Source organism: Quercus suber, unplaced genomic scaffold (genome assembly GCF_002906115.3).
Source record: "Quercus suber isolate HL8 unplaced genomic scaffold, Cork oak 2.0 scaffold_370, whole genome shotgun sequence".
NCBI lineage: Eukaryota > Viridiplantae > Streptophyta > Magnoliopsida > Fagales > Fagaceae > Quercus > Quercus suber.
Genome location: NW_027069822.1, coordinates 134,466 through 149,702, shown reverse-complemented (window position 1 = coordinate 149,702; position 15,237 = coordinate 134,466). Strand labels below are relative to the sequence as shown.

Sequence of the window (15,237 nt, the reverse complement as noted above, 5' to 3'; positions counted from 1 at the left end):
TGAACATGATTGACGTACACTTCGCATCTTTCATCTTTGGATTCATAAAATAAGTGTTCAGAACGTCAACAAGTAGTAGCACCACAAAATTAGACTGTTTAGAGGGGAAAAATACAATTAAACATTATGCCCTCCACATGCTCCATCAATCCGTCCGGTCAGCTGGACCAGTAACCTGGTGAATTGGGACCAATCTCTCAGACTATACCGACTTTCCATCCCAAGAAGGACATCTTAATTACAATCAATGCCTTTTGTTGTTAGTGTGATATCATCAACCGGGTTCATTCCTCAAGAGCTTGACGTCGCTTTGTCTTTAGTGAGAACCCGTGGGGAAATTTTCTGAGGTTTTTAGCAATGGTTTCCACAATTAGAACTTTGATAGTTGATGTCTTTGCGTGCTACTTCGTATTACAAAAAACCTCACCTCCACAAGGCGCTCAACATGGGATTTGAGATATGGAGAAGGAAGGAAAGTAATTTACACGTTCATACACATGCAACTCATGCTCGATCAGGCTTCTTTGGTTGACATTAATTCAGCTACATCGAGTCACATTGCTAGTGATTTGAATCTTTCGAGTTCTTTTTCTTTTTCTTAGGGTAAACTGCACGTTTTGTCCCTGAAATTTGGTATAAATTTAATTTTAGTGCCTGAAATTTCAAAAAGTTTAATTTTGTTCTTGAAATTTCAAAAAGATATTATTCAATATTTTCAGCCTTTTTAATTTTGTTTGGACTTTTAACAATCCTTTTTCTTTTTTTCATCTGAGATATAAATTCTACCTTTGATGTACCTGCACTTCCCATAGGGTAATGTTCCGGTTCTATCGAACTGTTGCATATATATATATATGTCATTTTTACTGTTTCACAACAAAAAATCTAAAATAGAGAGAAATATTCGAACAAAATATTACAAGGTCAAGCTAGTGGCGGTCTAGAAATTTTTCTCAGGTGTTTCTTAAGAAGCATAAATTATATAATAAAATAAAAAAAGAAATTTAAATATTGACAACGACAATAATAATAATAACACGCAAATACATAAAGTTTACAATTGCTTTCTATGAGTTTTCAAATTTTGAAATCGTTGCATGATAATCTCATTATCAATGCTACAAGTTATATCTTTTTCAATGTTCATAACCAAGCAATCATTTATTCACTAAATATAGAACAAATTATGGAGCAAAATTTAATTTCATAAACATAAAAAAAAAGAGTGTGTTCCCAAATTTTTTTTCAAGGATAGACATAAATTTTTTAAAATTATTATATATAAATATATATATATATATAAATATTTTTTTAAAAAAGTCTTTAAAAAAAAAAAAACTCATCTTACAAGAAGTCTAGTTTAATTAGCAGGTTGGCAAGAGAACTTAAGAAAATATTAACACATAATTTCATTTTCTTTTTTCTTTTTTTTTTTATGGTGAGAAATATTAACACATAATTGACAACAAATAGATGTGATGGACATTTATTCCTATGGCAGTTGTTCTTATGTCGACATTCTTTCAACACTTTTTTGACGTTTTGAAGGAACCTAGATTCATTTTTTCCAAGAAGATCTATCATCAGTACCATCTCCATAATTTTAGTATTTGTCAGTACATCAAAATTCAAAATTCGATTTCTCCGTTACCTTCATTATTTAAAAAAAAAAAAAAAAGACATATTCGGAAATTACAAATCTGCTTCTTGAACAATAGAGACGAATCTGCTTCTTAATTCTAGAAAGAAATGCTATAATTATAATATTTTTATAATTAATTTTATGTAATAAGTTATTAAGAATTGTTATTAATGAAAAAAAATTTAGTAATAAATTTAAGTTAAAAATAACAATAACTAGTCACTCATACTTTATAATGAAAATGTTATAAAAATGATCTCAACGTATTATCTCTCTCAAATTGTGAGAGGAATTAGCTCATTATTTCTTGACCATTAAAAAGCTTATTAGCAGAAACTAATAACATTACTTTATGTAGTTTCTTTTCCCAATGTTATGAGAAGTCAACAAACGAAACAAGACAAAGACCAAGTAGCCTAGTCAAATCATGGGACCTCAAATCGTTCTTTTCTTTTCAAGGAACTGTATTTTTTTACACATTCACTGATTCACACTCGCACACAAACCCTCACACCCTTTTCATTATCTCTCTAATTCCTTCACACAATGGCCAAGCTTCAACTTCTTCTCCTCACACTTGTTTGCGTTTTCCTCCTACTCCCTTCCTCAGCTTTTGGAGATTGCACATGTGACACCGAGGATGAAGGACGTGACAAAACCCAAGCTCTCAAATATAAACTAGCTGCTATTGCTTCCATTCTTGTAGCGGGTGCAATTGGGGTTTGCATTCCAATACTTGGAAAGACCATACCAGCTTTGCGTCCCGAGAAGGACATCTTCTTCTTCATCAAGGCCTTTGCTGCCGGCGTGATATTATCGACCGGGTTCATCCATGTTCTCCCGATGCTTTCGAGAGCTTGACATCGCCGTGTCTGAGTGATAGCCCATGGCAGAATTTTCCATTCACGGGGTTCGTGGCGATGGTATCCGCCATCGGGACTTTGATGGTTGATGCCTTTGCCACTTCGTATTATAGAAAGTCTCACTCCAACCAGGCTGCTCAAAATGGGGCTGGAGATGTGGAGATGGAAGGAGAGCACGAGGGCCACCTACACGTTCACACACATGCTACTCATGGTCATGCTCATGGTTCCACTTCCTTTGTTGATAACTCGGCTTTATCAGACCTTATTCGGCATCGCGTTATATCACAGGTGATTCGATTCTTCCTGTTTTTGGTTGATTTGTTATAATTGGTTAGAATTATGGTTAACCCATATATTCTCTGTAATGAATTAATCATTTAAATATAGTACCAACAGTATTTTCAGCCTATTTAAATAAAAAATTTCATCAAATAGTAGGTAGCTTCAAAAAAAATTTTGTGTGGGTTTCTGTATGAGTTTTTGGGTACCGTACTTGAGATATTTTTTGGCACAAAGCACAAAGTAAAAATATATAATGTGTTCACCGATTTTCCTTGGAAATTATAGTATTATACTGATGGTCCACCGATTTTCTTCTCTCTTCATTTTTTCCATCCATACATTTTTTTCTTTTTTTTTTTTTTTTTTTTCTCCTCCACACTTCTCCTATTTATCTTCATTTTTGCTTTTCATTTTCTACCTCTTGGTCTACCTCTATATCCTGATGTCTCTCTCTCTCTCTCTGTCACTTGGACTAAAATCACTAAAACATGCCATCATCTTCTCAACACTTAGAGGGGAAATCACTACTGTGCTCCACTAAGGGAAAAAAAAAATAGTCTTCGTCTTCTGTCCTCTCTAGATGTTGTGGGTCGGATTCTTTTTTTTTTTTTTTTTTTTTTAAATTGTTCTAGTTTTATTAGTTTTATGAGAAAGACTGTGTTCTGTGATTAAATTGCATTTTGTATTTTGCTTATATTGTGTTTTGGTGTCTTTCTAACCGACTAGGCGTTGAGGTTGACGTAAATGCTGAAATTTTAATTTACTGTAGTAAATTTTTTATTCAGATTTATTTAAGTGTCGATTATTTTAAGTGAAAAAAATAGTTTGGAATTGCTACAGTATTCTCTAGATCAAGAGAACTACTGTAGCAACTTTCAAACAAAATTTGGAAAAGTTTTGCTCTCAGAGAATATATTGGAGCTGATTTTTTGGGTTTGTTCTCCAAAAAAATGACTTTGGCTAATCTATAGGAGATTCTCTTATCATTTTATTCTATTAAGTACTGATTTTGATCATGGAAGAATTAGTGTTTAATTATGCTTCTGATTACATTAGGTTTTAGAGTTGGGGATTGTGGTACATTCAGTCATAATTGGAATTTCTCTAGGTGCTTCTGAGAGTCCCAAAACAATAAGGCCTCTTGTAGCTGCACTGACCTTCCATCAATTTTTGAGGGCATGGGACTTGGTGGATGCATCTCTCAGGTAATATCACAGTGTATATATCCAATTATTCCTTTCCTAATTATAAAACTTAATCTAATTATTCGCTTTAAAGAAACAAAATTTTCTGTTTGGTTATTGGTTTTTGTTGACTTTCATCCAACTTTTGAATAACCTTGAATAAGTTCGTTTGTCAAAGTTTTCAGCTCATATTTGGCAAGAAGCATTTTACAAGTGTCTTGCAAAATGCCTTGCTTTGATTTCACAGGACTCTTACTAAAACAAAGAGAGAGAGAGAAAAAAATATTTCACGCGACTTTGGTACAAGTCTATTTTATTTTGATTAGTATTGAATAAGTAATGATAGGGATTTATTTTATTAATTATATGATCAGTTTCATTGATAATTTTTAAGTAGTTGATTTTATCTTTGATCAAATTAGACTTTAGGAGTCCATGTTATATAAATTCAAATGTTGATAATGAATGATGAAGACCGATCAAGATTTCCTAAGTTGAAAATTATTAGCTATCCAACCTAAACAGAAATTATGTCCACAACAAACTATCAGATATTGCATGTAACCTGTGAACGTTCTTAATGAATATTATTTTGCTTGTTAATCTATTAATTGCACTATTAATGAGTGCATTAGTGGAATCTTTCGAAGAAAAAGAGTAATATGGTAGTTGGTGTATTAAATTAATCCGTATAACATGCATGTCCTTTTCCTCGTGTGCATTTATAGGCAAAATTTCAGAACAGAGCTGTTGTAGTTATGGCAACGTTCTTCTCTCTTACAACCCCAGTTGGGATTGCAATTGGAATAGGAATATCTAGTGTTTACAATGAGAACGATCCCAAAGCTCTAATTTTAGAAGGGATTTTTAATGCGGCATCGGCTGGGATCTTAATCTATATGGCACTTGTAGATCTTCTTGCGGCTGATTTTATGAATCCGAGGGTGCAAACCAATGCAAGTCTTCAGATAGGAGTAAACGTATCACTTCTTCTAGGGGCAGGTCTTATGTCTCTCTTGGCCAAATGGGCTTGACCCAGGGGCAGCGCCACCTTAATGACAGGGTGGTCCCCGGACCACCCTGACCTGANGTGCAATTAACAGATTAACAAGCAAAATAATATTCATTAAGAATGTTCACAGGTTACATGCAATATCTGATAGTTTGTTGTGGACATAATTTCTGTTTAGGTTGGATAGCTAATAATTTTCAACTTAGGAAATCTTGATCGGTCTTCATCATTCATTATCAACATTTGAATTTATATAACATGGACTCCTAAAGTCTAATTTGATCAAAGATAAAATCAACTACTTAAAAATTATCAATGAAACTGATCATATAATTAATAAAATAAATCCCTATCATTACTTATTCAATACTAATCAAAATAAAATAGACTTGTACCAAAGTCGTGTGAAATATTTTTTTTCTCTCTCTCTTTGTTTTAGTAAGAGTCCTGTGAAATCAAAGCAAGGCATTTTGCAAGACACTTGTAAAATGCTTCTTGCCAAATATGAGCTGAAAACTTTGACAAACGAACTTATTCAATGTTATTCAAAAGTTGGATGAAAGTCAACAAAAACCAATAACCAAACTGAAAATTTTGTTTCTTTAAAGCGAATAATTAGATTAAGTTTTATAATTAGGAAAGGAATAATTGGATATATACACTGTGATATTACCTGAGAGATGCATCCACCAAGTCCCATGCCCTCAAAAAATTGATGAAAGGTCAGTGCAGCTACAAGAGGCCTTATTGTTTTGGGACTCTCAGAAGCACCCAGAGAAATTCCAATTATGACTGAATGTACCACAATCCCCAACTCTAAAACCTAATGTAATCAGAAGCATAATTAAACACTAATTCTTCCATGATCAAAATCAATACTTAATAGAATAAAATGATAAGAGAATCTCCTATAGATTAGCCAGTCATTTTTTTTTGGAGAACAACCCAAAAAATCAGCTCCAACATATTCTCTGAGAGCAAAACTTTTCCAAATTTTGTTTGAAGTTGCTACAGTAGTTCTCTTGATCTAGAGAATACTGTAGCAATTCCAAACTATTTCCTTCACTTAAAATAATCGACACTTAAATAAATCTGAATAAAAAATTTACTACAATAAATTAAAATTTCAGCATTTACCTCAACCTCAACGGCTAATCGGTTACAAAGACACCAAAACACAATATAAGCAAAATACAAAATGCAATTTAATCACAGAACACAGTCTTTCTCATAAAACTAACAAAACTAGAACAATTTTTTTTTTTTTTTTAAAAGAATCTGACCCACAACATCTGGAGAGGACAGAAGACGAAGACTATTTTTTTTTTTTTCCTTAGTGGAGCACAGTAGTGATTTCCCCTCTATGTGTTGAGAAAATGGTGGCATGTTTTAGTGTTTTTAGTCCAAGTGTGAGAGAGAGAGAGAGAGACATCAGCATATAGAGGGAGACCAAGAGGTAGAAAATGAAAAGCAAAAATGAAGATAAATAGGAGAAGTGTGGAGGAGAAAAAAAAAAAGAAAAGAAAAAGGAAAAAAAATGTATGGATGGAAAAAATGAAGAGAGAAGAAAATCGGTGGACCATCAGTATAATACTATAATTTCCAAGGAAAATCGGTGAACACGTTATTTATTTTTACTTTGTGCTTTGTGCCAAAAAATATCTCAAGTACGGTACCCAAAAACACATACAGAAACACCCACCAAAAAAAAAATAAAATAAAATAAAATTAAAATTAAAAAATTAAAAAATTTGAAGCTTCCTACTATTTGATGAAATTTTTTATTTATCCAAACAAACTAAATAGGCTGAAAATACTGTTGGTACTATATTTAAATGATTAATTCATTACAGAGAATATATGGGTTAACCATAATTCTAACCAAAATTATAACAAATCAACCAAAAACAGGAAGAATCGAATCACCTGTGATATAACGCGATGCCGAATAAGGTCTGATGAAGCCGAGTTATCAACAAAGGAAGTGGAACCATGAGCATGACCATGAGTAGCATGTGTGTGAACGTGTAGGTGGCCCTCGTGCTCTCCTTCCATCTCCACATCTCCAGCCCCATTTTGAGCAGCCTGGTTGGAGTGAGACTTTCTATAATACGAAGTAAGCCGAGTTATCAACAAAGGAAGTGGAACCATGAGCATGACCATGAGTAGCATGTGTGTGAACGTGTAGGTGGCCCTCGTGCTCTCCTTCCATCTCCACATCTCCAGCCCCATTTTGAGCAGCCTGGTTGGAGTGAGACTTTCTATAATACGAAGTGGCAAAGGCATCAACCATCAAAGTCCCGATGGCGGATACCATCGCCACGAACCCCGTGAATGGAAAATTCTGCCATGGGCTATCACTCAGACACGGCGATGTCAAGCTCTCGAAAGCATCGGGGAGAACATGGATGAACCCGGTCGATAATATCACGCCGGCAGCAAAGGCCTTGATGAAGAAGAAGATGTCCTTCTCGGGACGCAAAGCTGGTATGGTCTTTCCAAGTATTGGAATGCAAACCCCAATTGCACCCGCTACAAGAATGGAAGCAATAGCAGCTAGTTTATATTTGAGAGCTTGGGTTTTGTCACGTCCTTCATCCTCGGTGTCACATGTGCAATCTCCAAAAGCTGAGGAAGGGAGTAGGAGGAAAACGCAAACAAGTGTGAGGAGAAGAAGTTGAAGCTTGGCCATTGTGTGAAGGAATTAGAGAGATAATGAAAAGGGTGTGAGGGGTTTGTGTGCGAGTGTGAATCAGTGAATGTGTAAAAAAATACAGTTCCTTGAAAAGAAAAGAACGATTTGAGGTCCCATGATTTGACTAGGCTACTTGGTCTTTGTCTTGTTTCGTTTGTTGACTTCTCATAACATTGGGAAAAGAAACTACATAAAGTAATGTTATTAGTTTCTGCTAATAAGCTTTTTAATGGTCAAGAAATAATGAGCTAATTCCTCTCACAATTTGAGAGAGATAATACGTTGAGATCATTTTTATAACATTTTCATTATAAAGTATGAGTGACTAGTTATTGTTATTTTTAACTTAAATTTATTACTAAATTTTTTTTTCATTAATAACAATTCTTAATAACTTATTACATAAAATTAATTATAAAAATATTATAATTATAGCATTTCTTTCTAGAATTAAGAAGCAGATTCGTCTCTATTGTTCAAGAAGCAGATTTGTAATTTCCGAATATGTCTTTTTTTTTTTTTTTTAAATAATGAAGGTAACGGAGAAATCGAATTTTGAATTTTGATGTACTGACAAATACTAAAATTATGGAGATGGTACTGATGATAGATCTTCTTGGAAAAAATGAATCTAGGTTCCTTCAAAACGTCAAAAAAGTGTTGAAAGAATGTCGACATAAGAACAACTGCCATAGGAATAAATGTCCATCACATCTATTTGTTGTCAATTATGTGTTAATATTTCTCACCATAAAAAAAAAAAGAAAAAAGAAAATGAAATTATGTGTTAATATTTTCTTAAGTTCTCTTGCCAACCTGCTAATTAAACTAGACTTCTTGTAAGATGAGTTTTTTTTTTTTTAAAGACTTTCTTCGAAGACTTATAAAAAAAATGGAATAAAATGAAATAGAATTATTATAAAAGAATGTAATGAAATTGTATATATTTAAGGATTATTGTTTGGAAATAATATAGAAGAAAATGAATAAAATTATTTTATGACAATGTTACTATTAAACCTCTATTTTAAAATGAATAGCTAGATTTATAGGAGTATTTTTGAAGTTTTAGTAAAAATTTATTAAATCTAACTTTGTAGTGGCGGTTCTATGAAATTTTTTACGATGGTTACTAAGAAACTTAAATTATAAAAAAAAATTAATTAAAAAAACTTGAATATATCAATATGACAAAATATGCATGCAAATAAATAAAGTTTATAATTTCATTTTATGAGTTTTTATATTTTGAATTCGTTACATGATAGTTTCATTACTAATGCTATAAGTTACATCTCTTAAATATACAAAATTTAGCAATCATTCATCCAATATTGTGTTTGTAGCATTACTCAATTAAGATGGGAATTCAAATCAACCTTAATATTAGTTGTTGCATTTTTTTTTGTATGCATATTGATAGGACCGACGATCTCTCTCTCACAAACGAGAAAACCAAATATCTGCATCAATATGTCGATGTTACTGAAGAAGGTAGGAAAGCTATTCAATGCAGTCCATGATGATTCAAATGGTTACAAAATCAGTTGTACAGACCGTTGGAAGCCCATCAAAGCACACATTACTGAACATGAGGCGTTACTAATAAAGGCATTAAAATCACAATAACAACTACAACGGCTAGGAGCTGTGGAAACATATGTAAAGACCTCACAGCACCAACACAAAGGACATAGAGACACCTAAAATTACTCATAGTTATTCTGATATTCTTAAAAGGCTTTCTTATACTAACTTTGGCATCGGAGACATTGTGGCAGGCATTACACTGGTGACCACCTTGAGGGAGCCATCTTTTCATATTTGCAGGGACACAAATAAGGACTCAACTCCATCTAGACGCATTTACAAAAATTGACGATTTGCACTTCATCAGTTTGGCGTCATCTGTGGGGACGACATTTTCGTACTTAAGTTCGAAAGCATAATTTCCAATTAACTTCTACATTCAGATGGAGTCCAACCAGGATTTTGCAACATTAGCTCTACAAGTCCAGACTCTTGCAACTATCGTCAAAAAGCTCACTAGATAGAATCAGGAAATGAGGCTATGGCTTCAGCAGGGGGAGAACCGGTCTAGGGCCAATCAAGAGGATGAAGGAGATAACCATAGAAGGAGTGACTGTCGAGGGCCGACTTCTCTAGATGAACAAAATTCAGATCTTCTCTGGGAGATGAGAAAGGAGATTGACGAGCTGACGAACACTATTAGGAAAAAACTAGACCGAAGCCTAGATAGAATGGTCAGGGCAACATATTCGCCCTTCACCATGACAGTCTTGAAATGCCCTGTGCTGTCGAAATTTCGCTTGACTCAGCTTGAGCCATTTGATGGACTTAAAGACCTTTAAGACCACCTCAACACCTTCAAGACGACACTAGGCCTTCAACAGCCTCTTGACGAAATATTGTGTCGTTCTTTTCCCACCACTCTCAAAGGAGTTGCAAGGGAGTGGTTCACAAAGTTACCAACGTCGTCTATCGACAGCTTCGAGCAGTTGAGCAATGCCTTTTTGCGCCACTTCGCTGGGGGACAATGCCCGAAGAGGCCAGCAGACCACTTACTCACCATTAAATAAGGGGAGAAAGAAATCCTGAGATCACATGTAAAACGCTTTACTTGGGAGACTTCAAAAGTGGACGAAGCTGATGACAAAGTACAATTGACGACCTTTAAAGCAGAATTGAAGTCTAGAGAGTTCGTGGTTTCACTCACGAAGAATCCTCCTAAGACGATGGCAGAGATGCTATTGAAGGCACAAAAGTACATGAATGCTGAAGATGCTTTAGTCGCCATTAAGGATGTAGAAAGGCCAGTAGAGGTCGAAAAAGGGAGCGCCCAGATCGTCAAACTAGTGACGGGAGTAAAAGGAAAGATGAAAAAAAAATTCTCGAACGATAAAATTCACTCCTTTAGTTATGCCTGTTGACAAAATTTTGGCGCAGATTAAGGATGAGCACTACCTCAAATGGCTAAGGCCATTACATTCGTCACCCAACGTGCGTGACAAAAAGAAGTACTACCGGTTCTACAAGGATCACGGCCACTACACAAAAGATTACAGGTACCTAAATGAGTAGATAAAGGAGCTTATAAGAAAAGGAAAACTATAGATGTGAAAAATGGAGAATCTAGCAGGTTCATAGGCGATAGCAAAAACCAACACAAATCTTCACCTAGAGATGAGGATCGCACGTCCCAGTGCCCGCCAAATGTGATCGGGGAGATAAAGATGATCATAGGTAGCCCACCTACAGGTGGATTGTTCAAATCCTTTAAGAAAACGTGTCACAGGCAAGTGAACAGTGTCCACAGGATGCCCTCATTTAAGCAAAGACGGATAGACCAGGACATGTATTTCTCAGAAGAAGATGTTAGGGGAGTGAAGCAGCCTCATGATGATCCTTTGGTCATAATGCTCGTGATAGAATAATTCAATACTAGGAGAATCCTAGTGGATAATGGTAGCTTCGCTGACATCATCTACCTCTCCGCCTTCCTGTAGCTGAAACTAGATCTAGGAAGGCTGCGCCCATTTAACTTTCTCCTCGTCAGTTTCAGTGGAGACAGGATGTATCCCAAAGGCATAGTGACGCTGATAGTTACAGTGGGGACTCACCTGAGGCAGTTGACTCATCAGTTGGATTTTTTGGTGGTAGATTACCCTTCATCTTACAATGTGATCATCGGAAAACCTATGCTTAACCGTTGGAAAGTAGCCACGTCCTCCTATTGCTTGAAGGTAAAGTTCCCAATAGAGAACAATGTGAGCAAGGTGAAAGGAGATCAAGTACTGGCCAGGGAATGCTACCAGGCTGTGCTAGCTGCCAAAGAAAACCATACATAGATGATTGAGGAGAAGGAATAAGAGAAAGTGGAAGCCCTGGAGACAGTGGAGTTGGTCAAGGGAGAAACAGCAAAGATGACTAGGATAGGGACGACATTAAGTCTCGAGATGAGGACAAGACTTGTCCAGTTCCTTAAAGAGAACTTGGATGTCTTTGCATGGAGTCACGAGGATATGCTAGGCATATCCCCAAGAGTCATCGAACACAAGCTAAATGTGGACCCCGAAAAGAAACCCATCCAGCAAAGATGATGGGCCTTCGCTCCAGAACGGAATCAAGTAATCACGGACGAAGTTAGCAAGTTGTTGTCAGCAGGCTTTATTCGAGAAGTTTACTATCTAGATTGGCTCACCAATGTCGTCCTAGTGAAGAAAACAAACGGGAAATGGAGAATGTGCGTGGACTTCACGGATCTGAATAAATCTTGCCCAAAAGACAGTTTTCCTCTACCAAGGATAGACCAGCTAGTGGATTCTACAATAGGGCATAAGCTACTGACGTTCATAGATGCATTCTCGAGTTACAATCATATCAAAATGGCAGAAGAAGATCAAGAGAAGACTACCTTTATCACAAGCCAAGGACTCTATTGCTATAATGTAATGCCCTTCGAACTGAAAAATGCAGGAGCCACCTACCAGAGGTTAGTAAACAAAATGTTCAGTAAGCAAATCGGGAGAAATATGGAGGTATATGTGGATGACATGCTCATCAAAAGTAAAGAAGAGCTTGCTCATCTAGACAACCTAAAGGAAACATTTGCTACACTCAGACAGTACCAGATGAAATTAAACCCCAGTAAGTGTGCCTTTGGAGTAACCTCGAGGAAGTTCTTGGAGTTTATGGTGTTCTAAATGGTGATAGAGACAAACCCGGAGAAGGTGCAAGCCATACTCGGCATGATGTCGCCAAAGACCGTTAAAGAAGTCCAAAAGCTCACAGGAAGGATAGTAACACTTTACAGGTTCGTCTCTAAACCAAAGGAAAAATGCTTACCCTTCTTCAAGACGTTGAAGCAAGCCTTTGCCTGGAATAACGAATGTGAGGCGGCATTTCAAGAACTAAAGCACTACCTGAGCAATCCACCTCTCCTAAGCCCGTTTCAAGGAAGGGGAAAACCTATATCTCTATCTAGCAGTATCAACCACAACCGTGAGTGCAGCCTTAATTTAAGAAGAGGACAAGAAATAGCTCCCAGTTTACTACGTCAATCAAGCTTTCCAACGGGCAGAAGCCAAGTACCCAAAGACTGAGAAGATTGCGTTTGCATTGATAGTAGCTTCACGCAAGCTGCGACCTTATTTCCAGGCAAACCCCATCTTGGTAATGACGAACCAACCCATCAAAAAGTCCATGAACAAGCCTGAGGCAGCAGGAAGGATGGTCCAGTGGGCAATCGAGCTTAGCCAGTTCGACATTGAGTACCATCCCAGGACAGCCATCAAAGCGTAGGCCTTGGCAGACTTCATCGTCGAGTTCACTCTTCTAGACAGGGATAGCCCCACCGACGAGACAAAACGGTGGATGATACAAACAGATGGTTCATCAACCCAAAGGAGGTGCGGAGTACGGGTCGTCATCATCACCCTAGACGGAGAAATGCTTAAATATGGAGTTCAACTAAAATTCTCGGCCACCAATAATAAAGCCGAGTACGAAGGAATATTGATGGGACTAAGGGTCAGAAAAGCACTGGGAGCTAAAAACTTGCTCCTCTAGAGCGATTCTAAGTTGGTAATAGGGCAAATAAAGGAGGAGTATGAAGCAAAGGAGGAAAGAATGCAAAAATACCTTAGGCTGACGAAGCAAAGGAGGAAAACTGAGAGTCACACGGAGTGTCACATTAAAATCACCCCTCAAGTTATGCCATGTGGCCACAACATACCCAGCGCCACCACTGCACATTGAATACGGAGGGAAATCCCAAGAGACATATTATAAAAAATAAATAAATAAATAAAAAACCTTTCGCCTCTTGGTGATCGTCACTGCACGAACGACCACAGAGCTTGGGGGCAGCTGTTAGGACCAACGATCTCTCTTTCACAGAAGAGAAAACCAAATATTTGCGTCAGTATATCCACGTCATTGACGAAGGTAAGAAAGCTATTCAATACAGTCAATGATGACTCAAACGGTTACAAAACCAGCTGTATAGACTGTTAGAAGTCCATCAAAACACACATTATTGAACATGAGGCGTTACCAATAGAGGCATTAAAAATCACAATAACAACCACAATGGCTAGGAGCTGTGGAAACATATATAAAGACCTCACAGCACCAACACAAGGGAAATAGAGACACCTAAAATTACTCATAGTTATTCTAATATTCTTAAAAGATTTTCTTATACTAACTTTGGCATCAGAGACGTTGTAGCAGGTACCACACCAGTGACCACCTTAAGGGAGCCATTTTTTCATATTTGCAAGGACACAGACGAGGACTCAACTCCATCTGGACGCACTTACAAAGATTGACGATTTGCACTTCATCGTATATCATTACGAATTTTTCTTAATACTTTAATTTTGTTTGTGTTACTAGTGCTACTCTATTAACAATTCAATGCGTTACTCTAATTTTTTTTTTCCTTTAATAATTACTGCCCACTCCCACACATGCCCCACATGCCCCACTCAAGATACAATTAGACAATAAATCAATAGTAAACAATTAATCATTTTATTTTTTACATTTAATTCCAAAATTCTAACCAAAATTATAACAAATCAACCAAAAACAGGAAGAATCGAATCACCTGTGATATAACGCGATGCTGAATAAAGTCTGATAAAGCCAAGTTATCAACAAAGGAAGTGGAACCATGAGCATGACCATGAGTAGCATGTGTGTGAACGTGTAAGTGGCCCTCATGCCCTCCTTCCATCTCCACATCTCCAGCCCCATTTTGAGCAGCCTGGTTGAAGTGAGACTTTCTATAATACGAAGTGGCAAAGGCATCAACCATCAAAGTCCCGATGGCGGATACCATCACCACGAACCCCATGAATGGAAAATCCTGCCACGGGCTCTCACTCAGACACAGCGATGTCAAGCTCTCGAAAGCATCTGGGAGAACATAGATGAACCCGGTCGATAATATCACGCCGGCAGCAAAGGCCTTGATGAAGAAGAAGATGTCTTTCTCGGGACGCAAAGCTGGTATGGCCTTTCCAAGTATTGGAATACAAACCCCAATTGCACCCGCTACAAGAATGGAAGCAATAGCAGCTAGTTTATATTTGAGAGCTTTGGTTTTGTCACGTCCTTCATCCTCAGTGTCACATGTGCAATCTCCAAAAGCTGAGGAAGGGAGTAGGAGGAAAACGCAAAAGAGTGTGAGGAGAAGAAGTTGAAGCTTGGCCATTGTGTGAAGGAATTAGAGAGAGAATGAAAAGGGTGTGAGGGTTTGTGTGTGAGGGTGAATCAGAGAATGTGTAAAAAAAAAACAGTTCCTTGAAAAGAAAAGAACGATTTGAGGTCCCATAATTTGACTAGGCTACTTTGTCTTTGTCTTGTTTTGTTTGTTGTCTTCTCATAGCTTTGGGAAAAGAAAATTCATAAAGTAATGTTATTAACACTTCTCAAAAAAAAAAAAAAAAAAATTTCAGCTAATAAGATTGTTAATGGTCAAGAAATAATGAGCTACCTAATCAAGACAAAAAAGACTATTTAGTGAG

The 15,237-nt window shown here is 36.7% G+C and overlaps 2 protein-coding genes across 2 annotated transcripts; one reads left to right on the top strand and one right to left on the bottom strand.

Moving 5' to 3' along the window:
- Positions 1–30: 30 nt before the first annotated feature.
- On the bottom strand, positions 31–14,944 carry LOC112037212 (zinc transporter 8). The gene is made up of 6 exons (XM_065760496.1): positions 14,316–14,944; positions 9,649–9,709; positions 7,348–7,614; positions 6,913–7,247; positions 5,660–5,809; positions 31–623 (listed from the first exon to the last, which is right to left on the bottom strand). Exons 1-6 carry the CDS (start codon positions 14,922–14,924, stop codon positions 540–542), a joined length of 1,506 nt encoding a protein of 501 aa, XP_065616568.1. The 5' UTR covers positions 14,925–14,944; the 3' UTR covers positions 31–539.
- On the top strand, positions 2,154–5,063 carry LOC112037222 (zinc transporter 8). Its single transcript, XM_024070035.2, is given in 5 exon segments — positions 2,154–2,477; positions 2,480–2,796; positions 3,847–3,955; positions 3,958–3,995; positions 4,703–5,063. Coding segments are annotated over 5 exon segments (1,059 nt in total). The 5' UTR covers positions 2,154–2,188; the 3' UTR covers positions 5,009–5,063.
- Positions 14,945–15,237: the final 293 nt, after the last annotated feature.